The sequence below is a fragment of the Sceloporus undulatus genome, chromosome 9, assembly GCF_019175285.1.
Source record: "Sceloporus undulatus isolate JIND9_A2432 ecotype Alabama chromosome 9, SceUnd_v1.1, whole genome shotgun sequence".
NCBI lineage: Eukaryota > Metazoa > Chordata > Lepidosauria > Squamata > Phrynosomatidae > Sceloporus > Sceloporus undulatus.
In genome coordinates, this window is record NC_056530.1 from 27,572,698 (window position 1) to 27,598,362 (window position 25,665).

At 42.7% G+C, this 25,665-nt stretch overlaps 2 protein-coding genes across 6 annotated transcripts; one reads left to right on the forward strand and one right to left on the reverse strand.

Annotated features, from left to right (window-relative positions):
- LOC121916090 (acylphosphatase-2-like) lies at nt 1–25,561 on the forward strand. Of its 5 annotated transcripts, XM_042440870.1 has the most exons (7): nt 1–181; nt 8,064–8,215; nt 11,902–11,987; nt 18,779–18,963; nt 20,657–20,673; nt 22,066–22,175; nt 24,943–25,561. In XM_042440870.1, exons 4-7 carry the CDS (start codon nt 18,909–18,911, stop codon nt 25,055–25,057), a joined length of 297 nt encoding a protein of 98 aa, XP_042296804.1. In that variant the 5' UTR covers nt 1–181; nt 8,064–8,215; nt 11,902–11,987; nt 18,779–18,908; the 3' UTR covers nt 25,058–25,561. The 5 variants fall into 5 exon arrangements, with proteins under 5 accessions (XP_042296804.1, XP_042296801.1, XP_042296802.1 ...); XM_042440867.1 differs by lacking the exon at nt 11,902–11,987; XM_042440868.1 differs by lacking the exons at nt 1–181; nt 11,902–11,987 and adding an exon at nt 1,399–1,437.
- On the reverse strand, nt 3,248–16,566 carry C9H11orf80 (chromosome 9 C11orf80 homolog). Its single transcript, XM_042440863.1, has 11 exons — nt 16,511–16,566; nt 11,347–11,491; nt 10,692–10,745; nt 9,516–9,616; nt 9,322–9,405; nt 8,972–9,027; nt 6,495–6,566; nt 5,023–5,215; nt 4,150–4,297; nt 3,809–3,949; nt 3,248–3,304 (listed from the first exon to the last, which is right to left on the reverse strand). The coding sequence occupies exons 1-11, from the start codon at nt 16,541–16,543 to the stop codon at nt 3,291–3,293; spliced, it is 1,041 nt and encodes a 346-aa protein (XP_042296797.1). The 5' UTR covers nt 16,544–16,566; the 3' UTR covers nt 3,248–3,290.
- Nucleotides 25,562–25,665: the final 104 nt, after the last annotated feature.

Here is a 25,665-nt window from a genome sequence, read left to right on the forward strand (position 1 = left end):
CAGGATACGGGTGGGACTACGAATCTGGAAGGCCAGGGTTCGAATCCTGGCTCGGCTGTGAAACCCACGAAACTTTGGGCAAGGCCTCCTTCCCACTCCTTTTAAAACCAGATCGCAAATGGGTTTTGAACCGGTTTATTTGTAAGTGGGATGCTCTCAGGCTCCTTAAGGGAAGGCAATGGTAAGGCCCCTCTGAAGCAATCTTGCCCAAAAAAACCCATTACTGATAGGTTTGCCTTAGATTGCCATAACTAGGACTTAACTTGAAGGTACACAACGACAAGCTAAGCAGCCAATGTTTGGTAGCATCCATCTAGCTTATTTAGACATTATCACATTCCCGTCTTGAGCCTGCAGTGATGGGCAGAATTGCATATGGGACTCCCTTAAAAACCAGGGTTGTAAACAATAAGTCACATTTGTACTACAAAGAACTAGTGAGGGATTTACTTTTTATTAACCTACTGCACAGAGCATCCAAATGGCACAAATCTTCCTATATCGAGAGCATTTTTCAGAACGTCCACTCGGCCAAGTTGGAGACCTCCTGGTTCCAAAATCCTCTCGTCCTGCAAGACATAGAAAAATTGTGGGAACAATCCGGAGAAGACAGTTTTCAGATTTACAACCAGGTTTAAACCAAAAGGGCCTCACCCACCGCTTTCACTCTGGCTGCTAGGAAAGTGGTACCTGGGAATCCAGGCCCTCTGGTAAGAAGAGTGCTTTCTCCTCCAAGCTGGGGAATAAGCCCTAGTTGCCTCTTACTGATGGGGGTGCATGGCTGCCGATGCCCCTTGGTTTGACTATTGCTCGCCAAAGTGTAAAGTAGTGGGAGGGAAGAGAGCAACATATGTACACCTTAAAGGATTTTAGAGAAGGATATTGTGGTGTTTCACTATCATCTCTGTGTAGACCATACTCACTCCCCACACTTCTTGGTCCAGATATTAACTGGGGATACGTCTTGTCCATCCTACTCTAGTTTTAACGGTGGGAGCATTTTATTGTTTGGCATACCTGCCACAGTGTTTCATCATGTTGCAAGTTTTCATTTCCCAAGATTGCTTGGCTTTTGTTGGTTTTAGAAAAGCATGAAGTATCTGGCTGTGTTGAGATTTTTTATCTTTTCTCTCTTCTCCTTTTTCTCTTTTCTGCCCCCTCTTTCGTTCCTTTTATCTGGTTCTCTCCTCAATCGTTCTTCATCTCTTTGCTCTCCTACTTCTTGCGCTCTTCTAGATTTTTCTTTCTTTCTCTTTTTGTCTCTCTACTTCTATTTGCTCTTTTTTGCTGCTGAGGTGAGTGGTGGATCGATCTTATAGGGTCTTCTGATCGTTGCGTTTTTGATCGGCGGATGGAGTTAATTTGACAGGTTCTCTCTTACTTCTTTTCTTTACCCTTACAAGGATCTTACTCGTTGGCCTTCTCTTCTTCAGCTGGGTGAGTCCTCAACTCTGATCTGTTGCACAAAAGTTCTGCAGGGCATAAAACAGAGAGCAGATTATATCTGTTTTGTGTACTGCATGCATGCACCGATAAGGAGGACAGATCAGCCAAACCATGATGCTGTTCTATTCTTCTGCCATATTTACATAGATGAAACATCACTTATCACGAAGAGAAAGTATAACCCTCTACATGTCTTGGATGCAGCTCCCACTATCCATTAACTCCTATTAGCTATGCTGGCTAGAGCAGATGGGAAATATGATCCAACAATGTAACGTTCCTTTCCCTTCAAAAGGTACTGTTGCGATCCCTGGGGAAACGTGTCAGAGCAGGATGGTGCATGGTTTCTTAAGTCACAGTTTGACATCTAAATTGCAATATCTCTGTCTTGTATGCTGTGTGCATGGTGTGCATACATAGAGCTAACCACCTTCCTTTCCATAGCTGTCTTTGCCTCTCTTTCCACTTCTCAAACTAGAGGAACACAATGTTTCTGCTGGGTGGTGTGTAAGACAACATCTGCACTGAGCCACCTGCCATTGTTTTGGGGCAACGGCTGAAAAAGATAAAGCGATACAAACTACGTTGATAAACAACAGTGCTGGAAGGAGACCCCTCCAAGCCATTCTGTACATGTGGATTGATAAGGCCATGGGACTGTATTGTTATACTCTTTTACCAGGGGGGGAAAAATGAAGCTGAGCATGTTGACTTGCTATGTTCAGCTCACAGACCAATGGAATAAGCTGGGGCTTGGTATTGGTCTGCTTGGGCAAAGTCCCACAGCTGAGCAGGTATCAATGAAGATGAATAGTTTCGCCACAGAAAAGGCTAAATGGACATTTGGTCAGTATGTCAGAATAATTTCAGTGGGAGTTGAACCATTGTTCTTCGCAGCTGTGACTAGAGGTAGTATAAATGTGGTAAGGCATGTGCTCGAGACCCAGGCAGTTCCAAGCTTAATTCTGGTATTTCTAAATAGTGCTGGGTAAAGCGGCCCATGTCTGCAGAGTCTCTGCCACACCATTGACCAATGCTCTTGGTGGAGATGGCACTGGTCTGACTCAGTAGAAGGAAACAGTCTACGTTTCTATGTTCCTAAGATGGAGAAAATACCTGTATCCAAGAATAGACAGCAAGAGATGTAAGAAGGGAAACTTGCCGTCTGAGTGTAACAGGTCCTGCTGGGCTTCATTGTTTAAGAAGGACTTGTTGAAGGTCCCTTGATAGCTACCTGGAACCCTGGGTATCAGCAACCTACAGATAAAGATGTTACAGCATATCTGTATCTACACACATGCACACAGAACTCAAAATAGTTCAACACCTTCAATAGCTCCTTTACATTCAGCAATCATTCACTTCACTGTCATGGAAGCCACCGCTATCTCCTCTTATCCTAAGCGCACAGCCTTTATGCTGCCAACCCGATCATTCGAAATACAGCAATACCTGCAAACCTTGGAAACACTTCCTCCTGAATTGCGGTCAGTGCTGCTTGAAACTATGCTGGATATGGCCTCTGCCATGATGGCAATGCTGCTGCACCAATTTTGTTGTTCCTGTGAAGACCAAGGAAAGCTCCATGTTCCTGGATGCCTTACAGGCCACACTAAGCGCAAGCCAAAATGCCCCCAACGCTTGGGTCGCTTCCTGCGATACTATGCATTATTCTCCCCCAAGCAAACTCGAAACATTTGGCTTCAATATCCCTGGTTTCAATCATTGAATGTCACTTGAACCGTTCGGTGGTGTTCTCCCAAGATGCCATGGGAGCACTCCTTGGATTGTGCACTTTCACAGCCTTCTTGCTGCACAGGAGAATAGGGCCAAATGGGATAGGATCATTGCCGGTCCCCTGCAACATACAAGAGTGGAAATGACAAATAGTTAGACGTGGATAAAGGTTTATGGATGCACCATGCTAAGCTGGAAATACTAAATAAGGAGGGAGTACAAGAGTAAGCACCCAAGTCCTGATAGTAAATATATATATGATAAAATGTGGCACTTGTACACATATAAAATGTTCCAAGACTCATTGCAAACAGTGACAGATTAGGAGGTGTTTCTCCCCACCCCTTGTATATTGAATACTTTAACTTGTAAGCTGCCTGGTTGTGTTCCACAGAGTTGGGATATTATTATGATTATTAGTATTATAGTATTATTATTATTATTATTATTATTATTATTATTGGACAGTGGAGGAAATGTTTCAGTATATTCTCAACTGAAGTGTTTGTTGTACTGTACATTTCGCTCCACAGGTTCTAGAAGGCGCACTGTTCCCAAACAGCTGGCACATTACTCCCCAACTAGGCCCTACACAAATTCCACAGATATAGGTAGCCATATATACAGAAGTTATAGAAAGGCTTGTCTTGAAATTGATCAGAATGCTTAAGAAAAAGGAAGAGCAGCAAGGTCTGTTCGGAAGTCTCTTGCAAGTCATGTTTCTGGCTGGCATGGAGTCTGTATCTGACGTCAGGCTTTGCCGTATCTGTGAGACAGAAAAGACCGCACGGTAGTTCATGTAGATAATACAGATGCAACATTCACTTATATCATAAAAGAAGAAGGTATAACCCTTTACATGTCATTGGACATGTATTTATTTGTTTCTCCCGAGGTAGCTTAAAAATTCCTGCACAATAAAAACACCTCGAAATGAGTGCAAGCAACAAATGTGTCGCATCTTACCTTCCTCCCAATAGGGATCTGAATTCAGTGTTGCCACATAGTCGTATCTCTCCCATGCTGCTAAACCTGAAGGGTCTTCAAAAAAAGAGCATGATGCTTCCATTGCAGGTAAGGCTATAGGCAGTCCTGCTGGGTCATAAAGAAACACCTAGCGATAGCTAAGGAAAAGGCTGTTTGTAGGCCAAAGACTTAAACTTAATGACATTAGTATGAAAGATATTGGTATTGCACCATTTTAGGTCAGCAAGGCTTAGCATCATCTTGCTAAGAAGCAGTCAAGGCTGCTTATATTGGTAAGATCAAATAGACAAATAACAGTAGAACATAAAATAGAAAACACACACCCAAGCAATACACATAAATAAAAGAAAGCTGAGCATTGACATGGTTAAATGTAACAATACAACTAGGAAACGGTGACCATCTTGTAGGACTGTAGCAAAATGAGACAAGTTCAGAAAATGGTGAAGGACAAAGGTGCACAAATTAGAAAATAGGAATTGCATATTAAGTGGTTAAGGATGCTGTTGGATTATATCAATGTTGCTGCATTGATAAGAAATACATCTATCTTCTTGCATCGGTACATTTTAGCTATAGCATAGGAATAGATAGTGAAGTTTACAAAGCATTTGCTGACTGGGTAAAAGCACAGCGAATTCAAAGCCGTCAAGGAAGACAGAAGGTAGACCATATTGCCTCAGACTTGCAACCAGTGATGATTTACTTGGAACCTCCTATGGAAGTGGGAATAAGATGAACAAATACAAGTCTTATGTATTAATAGCAAACTAGGTATGCTTTTGGTCCATTCCAAGCAGGCATTCTTTCATTGTCTTCCTACTATCTGAGTCCTGTTATAGCAAAGGATACGGAGAGAGTGGCGATCCTTGTTCGCTGGTTAGGGAAAGGCTTCTGGCAGGGACATATTGCCGCAACAGGGGTCAGCCGTAGCTCCCCGCCGAAGCCTCTTTTGGCCACTTCATCTGGAACAAAGAGGCCAACTGGCTCACCGGACACAAGGTGGATTTTGTCGCAGGACAAGGTTGCATCCCTCGATACTGACCTGGTAATGTCCACACAAAGAAAAAAGTTCAGGGATTAGAATGAATGTACAGTCAAGGAACTAGGAATCCGACAAGAGTCTGGCTAAACTAAACTTCCCCAATCCAGAACTAACCAGATGCTTTGGATTTCCGTTCCCAACAGCCATTAGGCTGTTTTCCACCAAGTGGTGGGCAAACCTGGTAGTAAGTTTGTGACATAACCAGCACTAAAGAGAGCAAGGGCATTCTTACAAGTGTCGGATGGATGGGATTTGTTTTTGGTAGCATATTTGTCTGACAAAGCAAGGGATTCCCAGGAAATGTGCGCCCTCAGCTCTCACTTTCCACATCCGCCAGGTGGCAATACAGATTATGCCTAGTTCTGAGCTAAGGAACGCTTTCTCTTCTGCCTCCCTTTGAAACTATCTCAGCCAGGATTTCTTTTTTCAAGTAAACAATCTAGGTGCCTGAAGCAGGTCTTTGTGGACAGATTAAGAAGATGAAGGACTGGCTTTTGGCGCCCAGACGCTTTCAGCCTGAAGCATTTGCAGCTTAACTCTCTCAGCATCTGGCATTCATTCATTCTCAACCCAAATCTCTGCCTGGACTGGAAATTTACCAAGGTCACCTACTAGAGCGGTGCCCTTCCATTCGTTGCAATAGGGCTTGGGGAAAAGATCTTTCCAGTAGATTGGGCATATCTGGCCATTGTGAAAGGAAAGCAACAGCTGGATGTGTTGTTGTTGTTGTTGTTGTGTGCGCCTCCATGTTGTGTTTGAGATATGGCAACCCTAAGGAGAACCTATCACAGGGTTTTCTTGGCATATTCCTTCAGAGGGGATTTGTCCTTGGCATCCTCTGAGGCCGAGAGAGCGTGCTTTGGCCAAGCTTTTCAGGCTCAAGCAGGGATTTGAACCATGGTCTTCAGAATCATGGTCCAACGTTCAAACCATACTGGTTTTCAGTGGCTGAATGCTTAAGATATAATGGTATTTTGAATGCCAGGATGGGTGAGGGCACTACTTGTGGGATTTCCTGTTTCAGGTGCAAATATAATTTGGTCATCCTTGGATATTATGGACTTCAGTTTAATGGGGTTGGTGGTGGAGGTGGTGGTACTCAGCCATAGGCCATTTCTGTGCCTCTACCACAAAAGAGGGAACAAAAGAACCAAACTGTAGGACTCCAAACATTTTCATATTATCATTGGAGTCCGTGCCCATTACCTGTTGTTAGGGTCAATGCGCACCTGTACCTATTTACTCAGGGCCCACAGTACAAGCACCTCCCAGTCCTCACCTCATAAAATGCTTCGGATGAATGAGTAGCCTCCTCCCGTCAGGCAAACATGCGCTGGCTCTACTCTCTGCGCTAGTGAACAGAAGAAAGATAGAACAGTCAGTGCATATAAAGGAATGCCAGGGAATATGTTCATAGCATGGTCTTTATACACTACAGAGCTGTGCTTTAGAAAGTATGGATAGCAGTTTAACTTATAGATACTCATCCCTCTTTTGAAGCAGGTTAAAAAGAAAATGTCCAGTGTATAGTACTCTTGTTCAGAGCTCCAGCCAGCGAGTCATCTCCCTTTTCATTATAATCTAAGCCTGCCTTTGCACTGTCATCTTTGACCTTCCTTTGCAATTGTTCCAAGCCTATGATGTTTTCCGCAAGTAGCATGGTGTCATCCGCATAGCTCCGATTGTTGATGTTCCTTCATCCTATCTTCACTCCTCCTCCTTCTGAGTCTAAACCCGCTTTTCTTATTATATTTTCTGCATACAAATGGAACAAATTGGGTGACAGAATACATCCTTGCCTGATCCCTTTGCCAGTTGGGAACCATTCTGTTTCTCCAAATTCGATGGGCATCTTGATATATCTCAGTGGTTCCCAAACTTTGGTCCTCCGGTTGTTTTGGACTTCAACTCCCAGCTTGACCAAAAGTCAGGAATGTAGGAAGCTGAAGTCCAAAACATCTGGAGGACCAAAGTTTGGGAGCCATTGAATTAGAGATGTTGGAGTGAGCTTGTTTTATGATGCTCAAGAGGGCAGAAGCTGAGCCGATGGCTTCAATTGCAAAAAGCAGATTCCGACTACATTTTAGGAAGGACAGCACTGTTCAACAGTGGAATAGACTAACTCAGAGGTTTGTAAGCATAGATTAGGTGCTTCAATGTGGATTCCTGTACTAGCAGCAGCTGAACTACATGGTTCTGGGATCCCTTCCAAGACTATGCTTCTATTTCTGTTCTGTGTCTCTCTAGAGTAGTATATGCAGAAGCTGATAAAATGTGCTTCATGCCTCCCACTTCCTTCTGGTGCAGCCACACTCTCCTCAAACCATTAGGTGAAAGGATATGTGCGTGAGGAGGTTCCTTTTTCTCCTTGAAGGACATTGCAACCATAGTCCTCTTTTTAAAAAGGACGGTTCAATCTAAATCTGGCTTAAAGTTAAATTCCATGAAGGGAGGACAGAGATGACCCTTGCTCACTCCAGCGTTGGAGATCAAACTGAGCAGCGGGTACATAACCATCCTCACAAAGGTGATATGGTTTGCATTGCAACCCTATTTAAATGATGTACAGTACTCACTTGATATGTATAAATCAGAATGTGCAAATGTTACCCAAATCTGTGTCCTCTTTTGGACGGCGGGATGTATGTCCTTTTGTTTTTCTGTGTGAATTGCCATCCTAAATGTGAGTTTAGGTTTGTAGATATTGGTTTTGACAACTGAAGCAAAAGGGGGTCTGTCCTGGACCCTCAGTCTCTTTCCTCTCCTTTCCCCACAGTTGTAAATAAGAGCCGTTTCAATGGGAAAGTTTAACTCAGGCCAAACTGTTAATCCTTGCCAATTCTTTCAGGACAGTTTCAGGACCTTTAAAGCAGAGGAGGACAGAACAAGACGCTCTTTGTGCTTGAGATGCTGAATAGGAATTGACAGCAAGGCTCTAGGATGGTGCCAGGACAGACTTGTCTGTCTGCCGGATTCTGAATTACAGTCAAGGAGTAACCTGTAAGTATGTTGGCTTTAAAATGTTGAGTGTACAGAATGTTTAGTAAATGGTTAGTATAACAAAGAGTGTTAACTGTCAAGCAGGACTGCATTTGCAGGCTTTGAAGGCAGTGACAAAAGACAGCAAGGAGATCTTCTTTAGCCATTGGAACATCTGATAATGAAAAATGCACAGGCTCTAGAAACCTGGAGTAACTGGAAATAAATGTGAAACAAGGTGCTGAAATTCATGGCAGGTTCTGAGCTTTGACATAAACTGAGGCCATTTTTAGACAGCTGTACATGAGTGCTATTAGGTAGTGTAAAATGAGAGAGGTTATTCTTGGACCTAGATAGCATACAGTCTAGATAGAAGTAACATGAAGACCGCATTCAGCAAAGATATGCTTGGATGTGCCAGAGATTTTCACGTCTCTGCTTCCTACATTAGAAGTAACCTTACTCTTGGTGGTAGGTGTCAGGGAAGGAGGACTGTGAATTCTAGTTTTGAAACATAATAATTCTGTTTGTTCCTTTGCTTTAACTCTTCTCTCAGGGAAAACAATACAGGTGAGTGCTTTCAGTTATCTGCAAAATCTATGCTCGGCAGTCATGTGTTGACTCTCTTTTTCCTCAGCCATTGAGCGGGCGTCTTTCTAAGCGCTTGTCTGAAGCAGGCCATGACGACTGTTGTTTCATGTCAATTGGCAGAGCAACTGAACTGTTTAACTCTTTTGCAAGTGCCATTATAGTTTTCTGGGCGAGGCGTTCGCCTACCTGTAGGTCTCAGCAGAAATTCGGCCATTGGCTTTTACGCAGTAGTGAAACTTGATCTGCAGGGCAGAGCAACAGATAATAAAATAGACTGGAAACTGTATGGAAACATAGGTTGCCTGCTTTATGCAGGCATATCTCAGTTAACAAAGCCTCTATATGGCCATTGGCATCTTTAAAAAAGACTGCACCTGGCAGTTGATCAGAACTGATCCGAGGTCAGGAAACAACATTTCCCTTTTCATATTTAGCTTCCAGAAAGCCTCTCCCATCCTGATGTTAGCATCCCTATCTTTAAAGTTTGTAGCCAGTTGATCCTTTGGAAACTTCAGAGTCCAAAAGAAGGATCTTACCGTTGTGTGGACAAGGCTGATCCTATGGATGAACTGCTTCATTGCTAAACAGTCCTCCGCAAGGACTTCTGACTTCTCACAGACCTGAAGGGAAAAAATCCACCCAATGCACCTTGTTGAAGTCTCCTTTCCAAAATGTTTAACTAAAAACTACTGTATATTACATGGCCTTTGTACCCACTGGCGAGGCTAACCTTAAAAGAGAGCTGAAAAGGCATGGAGTGTAGAGATTCATGAGGACATCCTCTTCCGCTCAGGGCTTTCCTCTGGCATAAAGGCAGCAAGGCTTCCATTTCTATGGGATGGAAAATTACTGATGTGAGACATATAAGATAGACAAAGACACCTTGCTCTTGGGACAAGAGATTGCCATAGGACGACACATGTTCCCCTTATTGTGAAATCAGCTGGCATCACTAAGTACATTAGATTTAGGTAAAGGTGACATGAATGTCTAGTTGTAACCAACTGTAAGGGACAGTGCTCATTTCTGTTACTCAGCCAAAGAGTCACCATTGTCCAAAGACGACTCCGGTGGTCATATGGCCAGCATGACTGCACCGAATACTGTTACCTCCCCACTGAAGTGGTACCTATTTATCTACTTGTATTTGCATGCTTTTGAACTGCTAGGTTGGCATAAGCTGGGACTAGTGACAGGCGCTCACCCCATCATGTGGCACCTGGGCCTTGAACTGCCAACTGTCCGATTTTCCGATCATCAGAACTAGCATCTTAACCACTAAGCCATGCGTCCCTTTTACATTAGTATTACTACAGCACTAACATGACAAGAATCCTACCTAGCACTGGGATTTGAGTTATGTAGACAAAGTGGGACAGCTGTATGGATTCCACAAGGCTCAGGGGTGAGAATCATGTGGCGTTCCAGATGTTACTTGACTGCAAATCCCAGCGGCCCCCAACAGTGAGGAATATTGGGAGCTGCTGTCAGATATGGGTTTCATGATTCCTCCTTCAACTCCCACTCCCTGAAGCTTTGGCCAAACCATGCCCTCATTGCTTGAAGACTGTAACAAATTAAGCTGTCCAAAAAGACAAAGCGGATCTCCATCCCTGCTGTAGATTCAAGCGTCCCCCTGGGCTTTTTAAAGCTACCTATGCTTGAGATTTGGGATACAAATCTCAAGCCTGAGGCCTCCAAGGTCAGAAAATCTACAAACTGGGACGTTGTCTCTGAATAGCAGTCGCAGAGGGACACAAGCAGAGCATTACGGTGCTTGCGTCCTGCTTGTGGAATTGGCAACTGTGGGGGGGAATGGCAAACTCCATGCCCTTGGAGTCTGATCCATCAGTGCTCTGCTGATGTTCGTAAGCTTCAAACCATGGGAATACGTTGAAATGTTTACCTCTGTGTGTCTGATCCCTGAGGAGTCGGTGGCAAAAGTCGCCCTTTGCTGAAACTGCAAGGGACAAAGAAGAGGACATTTCATATTCAGAAGACTAATATGAAAAATACATAGGTCACTTGGGTCTGTTTTCCACATTATAGTGGGATGTGAGATCCAATGTGATGTAGTGCTGTACTATAGAGAATGGAGTTCAAATCTCTGCTTGGGTACAGAAACACACTGGGTCACCTTTGGCAAGTCACAGACTCTCAGCCTCAGAAGGAGCCAAAAGCAAACCCTCTCTGAACAAATCTTATACAAGCCTTAGGGTTGCCATAATTTGGAAACAATTTGAAGGCACACAGCAACAACAATTGCATTACTATAGTAATATTACCAAAAGTAGATCCATCCATCTAAATGAGTATACACAGTTGGATGCAAATGTGCGTCTTTTCTTTGGCTAGGTCTGATACACTTCCATTGTTGCAGATATGTAAGTGGCTACCTTAAAAGTTGCTGAGGGCATTTGAAATTAAAACAGTGGCTCAAAGTAAGGTTATTTCTAATAACTGGGCATGAAGACAGTGGCAAGCGCGTCTCTTTTTCCTCCCCTTTGTAAAATACGGAGATCATTCTAAAGCGTACTGTGATTTACATTAAATACACTCACTGACAATAGCACAGTGGGACTGATTTATCTTCTGGGGAGACTCTTCTATGTCCATAAAAACCACAAGTGTTTCTTGTTCTGCAGAAAGCCCTTCGCTCTGTCCTTTCTTTCCATACTGAAGCTGAATGACTAGATATTCTAAAATCTGAAACGGTAAAAAGCCATGTTAGTAATGCATGGAATAATGATTATGTTTAATTGTTGTGGGCAATTGCCTTGCCTCAAAGATGGACATTCATGGACGTTCCAGGTAATATCATCTTCCCACCACTTAAATCTGTATCTTTTAACCATCCATTAAGGAGCGAGTGTGGTTTGTTCTCTGAAAGGTCTGAACTCAGAAGTGTCATTACTGTTTGCATTAAAAAAAGATTGAACACTGAATTGAATTCAAGCACGAATTTTGAAATATTGGCCAGGAGATCATTGCAAACCTGGAGAAAGAAAAGTCCTTGGAGGGGGACAAAAGCGGTCTGCAGCAAGGCATTGGCAAAGCACAGTGATAGCAAGTGCTTTCTTTGCCCATAGTCCTCTAAACTCATAATCCTTAATTAGGAGCAAGAGGAACAATGGATTAAAACCCTTCTGGAGGCCCAAAGCCAGCATCACGATGTCCTTTTCCACAAGAGATGCTGCTTCAGGTGGGAATATTTCCAAAATGCCCTCATTCACGGTTGTTCCTTTCAACAAAAGGCTTGTTTGTCTCCTGAAACTTTTGTTAGAAGAGCCGACTGAGTCTCTATTTATCTGAATGAGACTTTGGATTAGTCATAGTTGAAAGGGAAGGCAGGCTAGATACAGAGCAAAGCATCGCCTCTTGAAAGTTTTGCATCGTAAAAGTTAAGATTGTTTCAAGGATTGTACTGGATTGTGGGGTTGACGTTGTGCGTCGAACTGGATGCGACAACGGAAATCCACCACACATCTCTGCCCTCTTTAAACCTTTACAAGGAGCAGCTCTCTGGCAAAGAAGGCTCAATATCCCACATAGTTCTCAGAATTCCCTAACATTGAGCCAGGTCAGTTAAAGTGGTCTCAAACCGGATGATTTCTGCAGTGCGTTTTGGACCTCGACGGTGAAAGCAGTGTCAAACTGGATTATGTTTGCAAGGTGTTTTGGACCTTTGCTAATGTATTAACAACCGGCAGTGGTCCAAACTAGTGTAGATGTGATTCAGGCAGTCTTGATATCAACTGCACATCATGGATGGCTGACTTCCCAGCTTGCAAGCCAAGGCGAAAAGCCCCTTCCTTGCAACCTGGAAGCTGCTATTCCCTGCTGCGTTGGTTTCCAATAATAGAATTAATGAGAAATTAGGCAGCTCTTAATGGTCTCCTTGTGGGCCACCTGTTTATACAAAAGCCACATGGTCTCTTACTGAAAGGAGGGTGAATTCCACATTTGCGGATTCGACTTTGGCGGATTCGGTTATTTGCCGTTTTGGGTCATATGTTCTTTCCAGGAATATCTAGGTCTTCCAGCGCAGCTCTGCTGGAAGTTGGCCATAGAGTTGTGCTGGAGAACCTAGACGTTCCTAGAGAAAACACGTTATCTAGGCACTTGTAGGTCCTATAATATGGTTCTGTGGTCAATTTCTGGCCATAGAGTTGCACTTCTAGGCATTTGCAGGTCCTCCAACATGGTTCTATGGTCAATTTCTGGCAGATGTGGATAATATAGTTATCCTGGAGATGCCTAGAGAGGTGAAAATAATAGTGCTTTTTCCATTTGTGTTTTTTCCACATTCACGGGGATACTTCAGTCCTAACCCCAGCGAATGTGGAGGGACCACTGTGTTGTGAGTTGCTTCGCAGGTATGAACATTTATTGATTCTAACATAGTGGCATCATATCATATATTTATCAGAAAGCCCATGACTGTTAGTATGTGTGATAGCAAACCAACCCTGGCATTGCATACATAGGACCAATGGTTGCCCCAAGCAGCAGATTCTGGATGTCGTAAAGGAGGATCAAATAGTTATTTATTTGGTATCGTTGTATTTTTACTTCCAGGGACAGGAATTAATGGATTCCTGTGCTTTGTGTATCAAAAAAACCTTGGCTTTGCACACAGTTCACCTTGACACTAGTAAATTAGGCACCATTTGCTGCTAGGCTTCGATTTGGAGATATTCTGATTATTTACACAACAGTTGGTCAAGATTTTATATTTCGTTGGTTGGATTTCTGCAAAGGAAATCACTGGTCCGGTTCGGACATAACCAAAGCGGATCCTTGGTCAAAATCTGGATTAGTTACTTGTCGTTGTAACTTTACAAGGAACTGTAGCTTAAAATAAACTAATTTTTTTGCCAAATTTAACAAAAAGGGTGAGGCAGCAGAATAGTGTGTTTTGCACACAAATATCTCCCTTAACAGAAATAATATGGATGTTTCACTGCTGTTGAAGATTTAGATGAGAATAATCAATCATCCTCGCATTTCGTTTCTCCGCTGAAAGATTTTGTTCAGTTTGAAATACAGTATACAGATCTTCAAAGAAAACAGCTTTATCTTCCCAGTGTCCACTAGAGGGTAGGATAAGAATACAGATGTGGATTAAACTCACAGGCAGATTATTATAACACAGATTAAATCCAGCTTTATAGATCGGAGAAAACGGAAATGCTGTCATGTTTTGAAACGATCATAAGGTATTCTGCACCCGGAAATATATTATTTAGATGATTAACATTTTATCATCTCTGCTATCGTCACTTTGGCCTTCGACGTAGCACTCTGTCCATTTTACAGAAGGGGAAACCGAGGTATAAAGAGTGAAACATGTATCCAAGAATGTGTTCAATGTTTAATCAGAATTCGAATATGTCTAATTTTGATATGTTTCCAGGCTCCTTAGCTTCCACATTACACCAAAAACTCAATTGCTCCTACTCAATTATTGGACTAAATCAATGTTGGAAGTCCTGTCTTGCTGGACTACAGTTCCCAGAATTCCTCACAATTCACTGTGGCTGATGGGAGTTGCAGTTCTGCAACATCTGGATTCCCAGCCCTGCCGGAAATTCAATGTTAATCTATTGCATTTCTGGACCTATTAAAATATATGGGACATACATTACAAATTTAGATTGTACACTTTGGGCAGGATTCAATGTTTTGACTTGATTTGTTTCTGTACAAATAAGCAATAAATAATAATAATAATAATAATTTTTATTAGGGATGAGGGATGGAATTTTAGTTGTATATGTTATATTTTGTTTAGGTATTTTATTTATTCGCTTATGCAAATCGTTTATGTATTTTATGTAATTGTTTATGTAATTTTGTTTAATGATGGTTGTATTTTAGTGAAGGGATGAGGGATGCAGTTTTATTTTGTAGACGTTATGTACTGTTTAGGTATTTTATGTATTAGCTTGCATAAATCGTTTGTGCATTTTATGTGTTTTTGTGTAATTTTGTAAACCGCTTTGATCTTTTTGGGAAGGCAGTACTGTATATAAATTATTATTATTGTTGTTGTTATTATTATTATTATTATTATTATCCTGCCTCTCCGTCAGGATCGAGGTGGCTTACATAAAAAAAATTACTAAACAAGTAAATAGTATTTGCTCCATACTTCTGTCTTCCTCAGTAGTCTCCTCTGCCTTTTATTCCAAAATATAACCCACTTTTTGGGGTGCAGTTTACACTGTAAAAAATAATGCAGTTTGACGCCACTTTTCTTTATTTATTGTTTATTTATTTCATTTTTTAATGCCGCCTTTCTCCGAAAAAGCAGCTCACTTTTAACTGCCATGGCTCCTTCCTACAAAGTTCTGGGATTTGTGGTTTGTTGATGCATCTTCTCTCTTTGGCAGGGAAGGCCTTGCAAAACTACAAATCCCAGGACTCCACGGGGATCCTGGCTTATAGCACTTCAAGGACTGGAAAAGTAATGCAAGGTTGACACCGTTTTGTACTGTCACGGCTCCATCCTACAAAATACTGTATTGGGATTTGCAGTTTGCTGAGGCACCGGCTCTCTTTGGCGGTGGAGGCGAAAAACCCTGTAAAACTATACATCCCAGGATTCCATAAGGAACCACAATAATAATAATAATAATAATAATAATAATAATAATAATAATATGGTTTATTTATATACCGCTATTCCAAGGGTCATAGTGGTGAACAACAATAATACAACAGTTAAAACATCATAAATCACAAATTACAGCAATAATACAACAGTTAAAACATCATAGATCACAAATTACAACCCCCCCTGTACAAACATCATATGCTATAAAACAATTAAGAATACAGTACATGAAAACACCCCTATACAAATAGCAGGGAAGGGGGAAAAAAAAGTTCCACCCCGGTGGCGCATCCACAATGTAGAAATAACACCATTTGACACAATTTAGGGCTCCAGCCTACAGAATATTGAGAATTGTAGTTTGCTGAGGCACCGGCTCTCTTTGGCAAAGGAGGCGAAAGACCCTGTAAAACTACAAATCCCAGGATTCCATAAGGAACCTGGCTACAGTACTTGAAGGGTGCATCCACAATAATAATAATAATAATAATAATAATAATAATAATAATGTAGAAATAACACAATTTGACACCACTTAGGGTTTCAGTTTACAGAATATTGGGATTTGCAGCTTGCTAAGGCACCGTCTCTCTTTGGCGGAGGAGGCAAAAGACTATAAAACTACAAATCCTAGGATTCCATAAGAAGCTTGGCTACAACGCTTGAAGGGTGTGGAAATAACACAATTTGACACCATTTATGGCTAGTCCAGCCTCCAGAAATATAGGGTTTTGTAGTTTAGTGAGGCAAAAATGTTGTCCAACTACAAATCCCAATGTTCCTTAGGATGGAGCCAGGGCACTCCAAAAGTGGTATCAAACTGCATTATTTCTGCAGTCTGGACGCACCTTCCTCTCTGGGCTAAATTCCCCTCAGCAGAGAGAGCTTTCTTTTGATTGCAAAGCAACCTTTATTGCAAAGCTTTATTGTTTTGTTGTGTAGTGTTTTGGTTTTTTTTGTGTGGTAATTTTTATGATGCTTCTTCTTACTTCAAAAAATGCCTCATTAAAAGGCTTAAATTAAAAATTAAAAGCAATTACAGTAATAGTAATTAATTTGAGACAACCCCCCTCAATTAAAAAAAAGCATGGAGAATGCGCGCGCACCCTGCATGCTGCTCTCGCCCCCTCCCCTTTCATGGCTTGGGCGCGCGACCGTTGGATCTCCTTTTTCCCCGCCTAAATTTGAACGCGGGAGCGCGCTCGCTCGCTTGCGTTCTGCCTTCCCTTCGCGGGAGCGCGCCTGGTCGCTTCGTTCGTTCTATCCTTTTCTCTCAGAGATTTTTTATTCAGCCTCAAAATTAATCCTTCTTTAATTCCTTCAAGCTCATTTTTCCTGCCCCCTCAGAGGTATCAGTTGTTACAAAAGCAGCATTATTAGAAACAAACAACAACAATAGCAACAGTAACAACAACAATAATAATAGTAGTGAAGGGGAAGAATTCAAAGTCATTGCTATGTTATAGTCTGGAAAACAATCAGTATGCAAAGGGATTTTGAGACCTTGAGTTAATCCAGTTTAATAATCCTTGAATTTTTTGGTGTATCCACATTGAAGAAATAAAGCACTTTTTGGTCCAAAACACACCTCAGAAATAATCCAGTTTAATAATCCTTGAGATTTTAGGTGTATCCACACTGCAGATATAATCCAGTTTAGTAATACTTGAGACCTGGGGTGTTGTATCCACATTGCAGAAATGAAGCACTTCCAAAAACGCACCTCAGAAATAATCCAGTTTAATAATCCTTAAATTTTTGAGTGTATCCACATTGCAGATATAATCCAGTTTAATAATCCTTGAGATTTTGGGGGAACCTACGTTGCAGAAATAAAGCACTCTTTGGTCCAAAACACACCTCAGAAATAACCCAGTTTAATAATCTTTAAAATTATGGGTATATGTATATTTCAGAAATAAAGCACTTTTGGGTCCAAAACACCCTGCAGAAATAATCCACTTTGAGACTGCTTTAACTGCATTGGCTCAGTGCTATGGAATCCTGGGAATTGTAGTTCATTGTGGCAGCACCATAGCCCTCTGATAGAATAGACTCAATGTCTCACAAAACTACAGTTCCCAGAATTGCCTAGCATTGAGCCAGGGCATTTAAGGCGATCCCAAACTGGATTATTTCTGCAGTGTGTTTTCAGGAAGGGCCAAATTTGTGGGATGGAGGCAGTGCATTTGGGAGTGCATTGCCTTTCTTTTGCTGCTCTGCACCTCTGTCCCTAAGGCTCTCTCCAAATGCAAAAGTTCAGATGCACCAGATGCTACCGCAAAACCCATCTTTCCAATTATATTCCCTGCCTCCCGCTATTTCATTTTCTGCTCCCAAAGTGCATATACTGTACAACCCTTGTGCATACTGCGGGCCCATTAACACCAACACAAAGGAGTCTGAGGTCAAACCGACATGCGTTGAAAGAGATTGCTTCTGACAGCGGAGAGGAAAATGGGCATTTTGTCTTCCATTTGCAGAAGAAACAAAAGAGGTCAGGGGAGGTCTCAAAGACCCCCTTAATGGCCCTCGCTGTACCATTTTGCGGATAACGGTTCGTTCGAGAAAAGCCTTTAGCAAACCAACCCTGGCATTGCATACATTGGTTGAATTACAAAATACAGTGGGTCCCTGGTATCTGCCAAAATCCATGGAATGGATGCTCAAGTCCCATTAAACACAACGGATACTAAAATGTCGACCCCTATATAAAAATGGCAAAATCAAGGTTTGCTTTTGGGAATATATAGTGGGCCCTTGGTTTCCACTGGGATTTGTCCTGGACCCATGTTGATCCCGAAACCCATGGATGCTCAAGTCCCATGATATACAATGGCATAGTGAAATGGTGTCCTTTATATAAAAGTGGCAAAACCAAGGTTTGCTTTTTGGAACATACAACGGGCCCTTGGTTTCCACAGATTTGGTTCCAGGACCCCAAAATCTATGGATGCTCAAGTCCCATTAAATACAATGGTGTAGTGAATCGGTGTCCCTTATATAAAGGGGCAAAATCAAAGTCTGCTTTTTGAGATATACAGTATATATATATATATATACATATATATATATATATAGTAAATAGATATAGATATATAGATATATATATAACTACAGTAGCCCCTTGGTATCTGCTGGGGTTTGGTTTCTAGGACACACACTCCAGGGGTACCAAAACCCATGGATCCTCAAGTCCTGTGATATACAGTGCCATTGTGAAATGGCGTCCCTTATATACAATGGCAAAATCAACATTTGCTCTTTGGAATGTATATATATGTATTGGGATATTTTCAATCTGTGGATGCTTGGAACCATGAATATGGAGGGCTGACTGTCATGCTTCTTTGTGCTCCTTTTTCTTCTTCCAGGTGAGCCACATTGCGCCCATCCTTCCTGCTGAATATAGCAACCCCAGAGTCCAGCCAAACTGGCTGCAGCATAAAAACCGATCAGATAGCACACAGACCTCTCTCAGTTTCCTAGGGCCTGCACAGCATTATGGCTTCCTCTGGGTTCTGGGCGGTCGATTATGAGGTTTATGGAGATGTCCAGGGTGAGTCTATTCATTTCTATCCTCCTTCCAACTCACGTATGCTGAGAATGTGCTGCTTTCCGGAGCAAGAATGGGGGCTCCATTCCTCTGCTGCAAATAGCTTGAAATAAGATGCCAGCTCTGTGGGTTGCAGAGCTTCGCTTCGTTTCTAAACGCAGCAAAGGCAAGCTGGTGCAGCCGTGAAATAAAGCCAGAAAGACAGTCTGCGAGGAATCCAAAGGAACGTAATTTAAACCAATACACAGGGGAGTTACGTTTAGCATGGAAACTAATTGGGAACATGAAGGTAATTCGGTGTTGAAGAAGCTCCATATGCTAGATCGCAGTATAGGGAGGTTTCTTTTTTGGGTACCGCCAAGATCTAGGCCATTTCAGGGTGCATCCTTGATCCGACCTCATTCTTAACCGAAACACATACAATTAAAATTATAATGATTTTGTAACATGTTTTGGGACATTCAATACCCAAAGTGCAGAAATCGGAGACGCAGGGAACGGTTTCCATGGCAAAAAGGCATCGAGGAAAGGAGAGAAAGGGATGCAAGGCACAAGTGGGACTTGCGCGGCATCCTTTTGTCGCTTAGCAATAGCGATGCACTTGTTGGTCGGTGGATTTCTGCCAGTCGGGGCTAGCATTTGCAATCGCCAGGCCTCTGACCCCAGCGAATGCGGAGGGTCCATTGCAATGCTTCTTCAATGACGGACATTGAAAGATCAATCTGGATAGAATAATCTCATATGTAACATACTGATAGGAGAAGCTGAGGAGTCTTGAAACAAAGGGAGTGGGCAAAGCGACGTTCGCATGTAATTGTACGCTAGTGATTTTGACTTATTATACCACAATGTGAATGGGTGACATGCGCATACCAACCACTTCTTTGAATCAATCCCTCCCTTCGCACAAGTGGATAACTGACCTGGACAAGGATGGGTTAGCATCACCTTGAAACCTTATAATTTTACCAAACCTAAACAATCCAGGTCATAAATCAGCTTTAAACCAGCAGCTGTTGCTGGTTTATGAACAGCCTCCCGATAGGCCTTGGCACAATTAACCATAATCCTGGATTTGGACTGAGTTTGCAAGCGTACTTTTTGTAAAGCAGGGCATGATGTCACACACTGCAAGCCACTGACATTACTAATAAATGTGTTAGTTTCACAGCCTTTTTCCCTCTGTAAATCTATGACTTGATAATGGCATAAAAATGGGAAGGTTCTGCTTAAATGCTTAAAAAGCAGGTCAGGACTTTATTAGATGCACAAAAAGTGGGTGTCATCACTACCGATTCGGTTAATTTTGAAATGTAGTTTTTGCAATGCTCATCTTACTGTATTTTCAAAAAGGCAATGTTAAACATCATCTGTAGTGTAGTAAACTATTACTGCTTCTAATCTCTGAGAGAAATGCCTTTCATGATTTATTGGCCCATACTGTACTTGCAAAGTGAGTTGTGAACCAGTAGTAAGGAGACTACATAGTGGTTTAATAAACCATATATATATATATACTGTATGTATGTATGTGTGTATGTACACACACACACACACACACACACACACACACACACACACACACACAATAGTTCCGCTCCTGTGCAAACAGCCTACAAAGGCCTGACAAAACCAATATGTTTTCTTTCTGCCACTAATACATGGATCACTAACTGACGTCTCTTTCTTCTCATAGGTGTCTTCTTTAGAAAGGTAAGACATATCCCACCGTAGGAGATTTGGTAAGGCATCCTAATCCATAGCATACCTAACACAGTACTTTCCCAAACAAGGTTTCTGTTTGGACTATACATTACTGAAATATCTTAAGCACCATCCAGATCTGTGTTTTCATCTATGTGGATAGACTCTCCATTGGTATTGATCACAGTTACTCCACATTGCCATTGCATTTGCTCATCTCCGTTTCAGAAGATCTGTTGGTCTTTGGACAGCAAATATGCCAACTGCTGCCAGGGCTATGACTTTTAAACTCGGAGAGTCAAAGTAACATCCCAGAGGTGGCCAAGTAGTACCTTGTGGAGGACTTTTAGAGCTGAATCCTGTTATTAGTCCCAACTAAGATATACCCTTTGGTTCAGTGGGATTTATTTAGTGTTGACGCAGTATTCAACAACTGAATCGGTTCAGGATCGTCCCAAACCCCATGGTTCCTAGGCCAAAACATGAATCCTACAGACAGCCCTTAGATATTATGCATTTAAATGCACACATTCAGCTGCACATAATATATTTTCCTGTTTGGAGGTTAAGAGAAAAATCTTAGCTAGGAGCAGTTGTTCCCAGATCAAGGTGAAATGAGGATGATATTTCTTCTCGCCCACTTAGGGAAAAGAAACATTTAATGCAGTTTACAGTACTTGTGTCTGGACAAAAGATGGATGCAGAGTGGAGAGTGAGTCTTGGTGCCACAATGACTGGGAAGATCGTAAACTAACTAAATACACAATCCTCCCTAGTAGAGTGTTTGCCAGTTGTAGCAAGACATCAATTAAGCGTTGTAAAATCGTAGCAAACCAGTGCTTTCCTATTTAAGCTGGAAAGGCCTCTCATTCATAGGGTCATGAACCAGGGAACCATAGAGTTCCCGGCGGCAGAGGAGGCTACATTGGGAGCAGATCAAAGCCTCCATGTTTAGAAGAGATCATTGTTTTGTTGCTTTTAAGGGCACATTTTGCCATTGGGAACACCTTTCTATTTGGGTTCTAGCAAACAAGGCTCATATCACTTCGCCACTGACTCAAAAGCCCTGGGTATTATTTGGGAAACCTAGCAAATCCCTAACCAGAAAACTAGATAATTTGGCAATGCTACTGTTCTTTGTTCTTTTCCCTTTATCAGCCCCTCAAGGGACGAAAAGATCTGCCCAGCTGAAAGACCCATTGCAGATCATATACCAGCTGAGCAGCTTCTGTGTCGCCTTATGTAATTGTACAACACAAAGTTCCTGAGTGAAGACAATTCACATATTTAGCTGCCAGTTGTCATCCAGGACGACACACTAAACAATGTATGCACAATTTCTGAATCGGCCTTAATATCTTTTGCTGACTTTTACATCTTTCTGTGTTTCTTTCCTGCTAGTACACAGAAGAGCAGGGAAGGAAGTTGGGACTGGTCGGCTGGGTGAAGAACACTGCGCATGGGACTGTGACCGGACAGGTCCAGGGGCCAAAGGAGAAAGTGGAGATCATGTGAGTACATAGCCTTTCTGCAGCTTTCTGGGGTTACGTTTAGGGCAACAACTGAAATGGGGGGAGGCTGGATAAATGGAGAGTATAAAGGGCTAATCCTTTCCTCTGAAGAGGTCAAAGCCGAGGTGTGGAAGAAAAGGACATGACATTGTGTACAAAGTCACACAATTACTCTGCACACGACATTGCCAAGATTAGTTTTTTAGGGGTTTTTCAGGCCATTGGCCATGTTCTAGAAGAGTTTATTCCTGACGTTTTGCCAGCATCTGTGGCTTTGGCATCTTCAGAGAATGCTGGCATGGAAGAAAGTGGAGTGTATATGTGTGACCCAACTCACTTCCATGCCAACATCCTCTGAAGATGCCAGCCACAGATGCTGGCGAAACATCAGGAATAAACTCTTCTAGAACATGGCCACATCGCCCAAAAAACCCACAAAGAACTATGGATGCCGGCCATGAAAGCCTTCAACTTCACAGTGCCAAGGTTGTCTGAAAGTGGAAATCAACCTTGAAATTTGCATCTTCCGTCAAATTCAGTAGATGTCCGAGAGACCACAGTTGGCCTGGTTTTTCTTTGCACTTATAGATCTCATAATGAACAGGTTTCCCGCTCTGAATCCTTCACTGCACAGCCATGATTCATCACAAGCACATTGTAATAGCTGCAACTACTAGCCAGTGTGGCGTAGTGGTTTGAATGTTGGACTATGATTCTGGAGACCAGATTCCCAGCGCAGCCATTAAACCCACTATGTGACCTTAAGCAAATCTCATGCTCTCAGCCTCAGCGGAAAGCAATGGCAAACCTCCTCTGAAGAAATCTTTCCAAGGAAACCCCATGATAGGGTTGCCTTAGAGTCGGCATAAGTTAAAAATACATGACTTGAAGGCACATCACCACAACAACTATGGCTACTGCTTAACAGCTTCTTATTGCAGCAAGGTGCTGGACAGAGTTCTTCTCCCAAAACCAGTCTTCTGGGCAATATTTTTTGGTTACAGATTAAAGTACCCAGTCTTGATATGTGGTTAATGTACCAGTCCTGGTGAATGTTACCCTTCCAACCGAAAGGGATAGGCTTTCCAACTTTCCTAAATTGCATCCCTGTTTTCTTCTGAAAGGGGAAGAAAAAGATGAAGGTGAAGGGATGGCCTGTTATGGTTTCCATGATCCTGATCTGCAATGAATCCTTTATTCAAACAAAACCCCACCAAACAGCAGTAACTTTATCGGCCAACCGAAATGCACAATGTACTTGTTGCAAGCTGGCCAATAGCGGTATCCCCGTTGGGTGGGCTTTTGTTTGAATTGGCTCAATGGCCAACAGTGTGTCTTCTTGCGTCTAGCCATCCACCCCACCTCTCCATTTAAGTAGGGCATGTCCCCAGACTATGTCCCCGCAGTGAATTGCCGCCTGGCAAATCTGGGCCTTGGGTCAGCTTGCAATTAAGAAGCCGGTCCAGGAGGAGATGAAGAAAATTGCTTTATGAATTGGCGAGGAACAGCAGTGTTGGGGGTAGGGAGAAAGAGAGAGAAAGAGAGAGATGTAGTCCCTGACCAGGGTCACCCTGGGGATTTGGGGTGTCATGGTGATGAGGCATCTCCTGTAACTGGGACCTCCATCACCTTCACCCAGATGACAACCAGAGGCAATTTCTATGGCAACAACCCCCCCATCACCTTGAAGATGCATAGAGAGGGAGAGACAGGCGAGGAAACTGGGACAGTTTCCATAGCAACCTGCCTCTTCACATCTTTATTTTTTGGGGGGGGGAGTATGAAATTGGGGCTGCTTCCATAGCAACCACATTACTCTGGCCTTAGTGAGCGATGGATAAGTCCTGGGTGTGAGATAATCCATAGCAGCAACTGGTACCCCCCCCCCCAGTTGGTGCGCTCTTCTCTCCCTCCTCTTTGGTTCAGGTCCTGGCAGGGAATAAAAAAGCAAAGGTGTGCAGCCATTTAACCCTCCCCTCCTGCGTTTTGGAGAAGAGTTCCGGCCAAGAACCATAAACAGAGGCTCGGTTCTTCAACCATGAACACCCCTGCCACACATGCCCAAGCGACAGAGTACTAGCTGGGCTGGCTTACTGTGTGTGGGTGGCGTGCGAAATGCAGCTTCCTTCTGTTACAAGAGGAAGCTCCATTCACCACCTCTTTGGATAGTTCAAGATGTTTCTTTACGTGGCTCAGGATGCACCCGCACTGCGGACATAATCCAGTTCGACACCAGTTGAACGCAATGCTATGGGATGTATTTATTACATTTATTTCATTTATACGTTGCCTTTCTCTGCAGAGGGACCCACAGGCAAAACATTTAAAATCTCCATAAACCATTAAAAACACCCATACCTAATATAAAATCACATAAAAATATACAAAGAAACTAAAAACCCTCCTGCTTCATAAAAACAACCCTAGGGACTCTAGTGAGATGTTTAGCCTACGACAGACTGGAGACTTTCTTTCTCCCCCCTCAGCCTTTTCTCGCCTGCCATGGCTCACCCCTTCCAGCCATTTGGATCCGTTTGCCTTGTTGCAGTGCCCTGCTTTCATTTCATTCTAAAAGGTGGCCTGGATAATGTGGGCATATCTCAGAGCATCTGTTAGACGTTGGCTCAGCTTTCTGCCTGTATCTGTGGATGCTTGCCTTGTTGGGTTTTGGCTCCTATGAACAGCTCAGGCTCAAGCAGGGCTGAAAAGGAAAAAGAAGGCAACATGAGGTGCAATGCTGATTTCTCTTTCTCCCTCTCCCTCTCAGGAAGAACTGGCTCCGCAGCGTAGGAAGCCCCATGTCGCGCATTGACCGGGCTGTGTTCTCCAATGAGAAGGAGATCACTTGTTTGGAGTTCCAGTCCTTCACCACCAAGTATTAGAGGCACCTCATCCATCGAGAAAGAGGCTCCACCTTTCTTTTCTGGGGCAGAGGATAAAATGAGACGCTGCTCTGGGTCCTATCATGCTTCCAGCACACCTTTGGGTCCTCCAAGCGACTAGAAAATACCCGTAGAGTCACCAGTTTCTCATAAGGTTATTACATTTATTTCATTTATACGTTGCCTTTCTCTGCAGAGGGACCCACTGCTCTTCTTGCCACGCTTCGTCTTTCATCCAGGGTTTGGAGAAGATAGGGAGGACAGCTGCCATTTTAGGCGAATGACAGAAAAACTCTTCCTTGCAGGAAACTCCTAACATACCATCATCCCGTGAGCACTGAGCAACCTTAGAAAGTGGAGAACGGTGACTTTTGAGTTTCACATTTCTCACTGGAAGAAGGCTGCCTTCCCATGCCAATGCCCACCTGGCAAGAATATTCGCTCATTAAACGTTATTAGCTTATTAAAGATGATCTTTAAAGGAAAGATATCTAGCTGCCTTTTGTGGTAGAGCCAGAGAGGGGCGGGTATGTGCCTGGCATTTGTGGGTATCGTTTCCATTCTATGGCCAATCTTAGGGAGAGATCACAAAGTGGACTTAGAAGGAA

Coding starts and splice junctions, on each gene's coding strand:
- C9H11orf80 (XM_042440863.1), bottom strand. CDS start 16,543: ATGAAAGGGGAGGGGGCGAGAGCAGCATGCAGG. Junction 9,617..10,691: donor CAGGGATCAGACACACAGAG/GTAAACATTTCA, acceptor TCCATCCCATAG/AAATGGAAGCCTTGCTGCCT. Junction 9,406..9,515: donor CTTTTCAGCTCTCTTTTAAG/GTTAGCCTCGCC, acceptor TTTTCCCTTCAG/GTCTGTGAGAAGTCAGAAGT.
- LOC121916090 (XM_042440870.1), top strand. CDS start 18,909: ATGGCTTCCTCTGGGTTCTGGGCGGTCGATTATGAGGTTTATGGAGAT. Junction 22,176..24,942: donor AAGGAGAAAGTGGAGATCAT/GTGAGTACATAG, acceptor TCTCCCTCTCAG/GAAGAACTGGCTCCGCAGCG.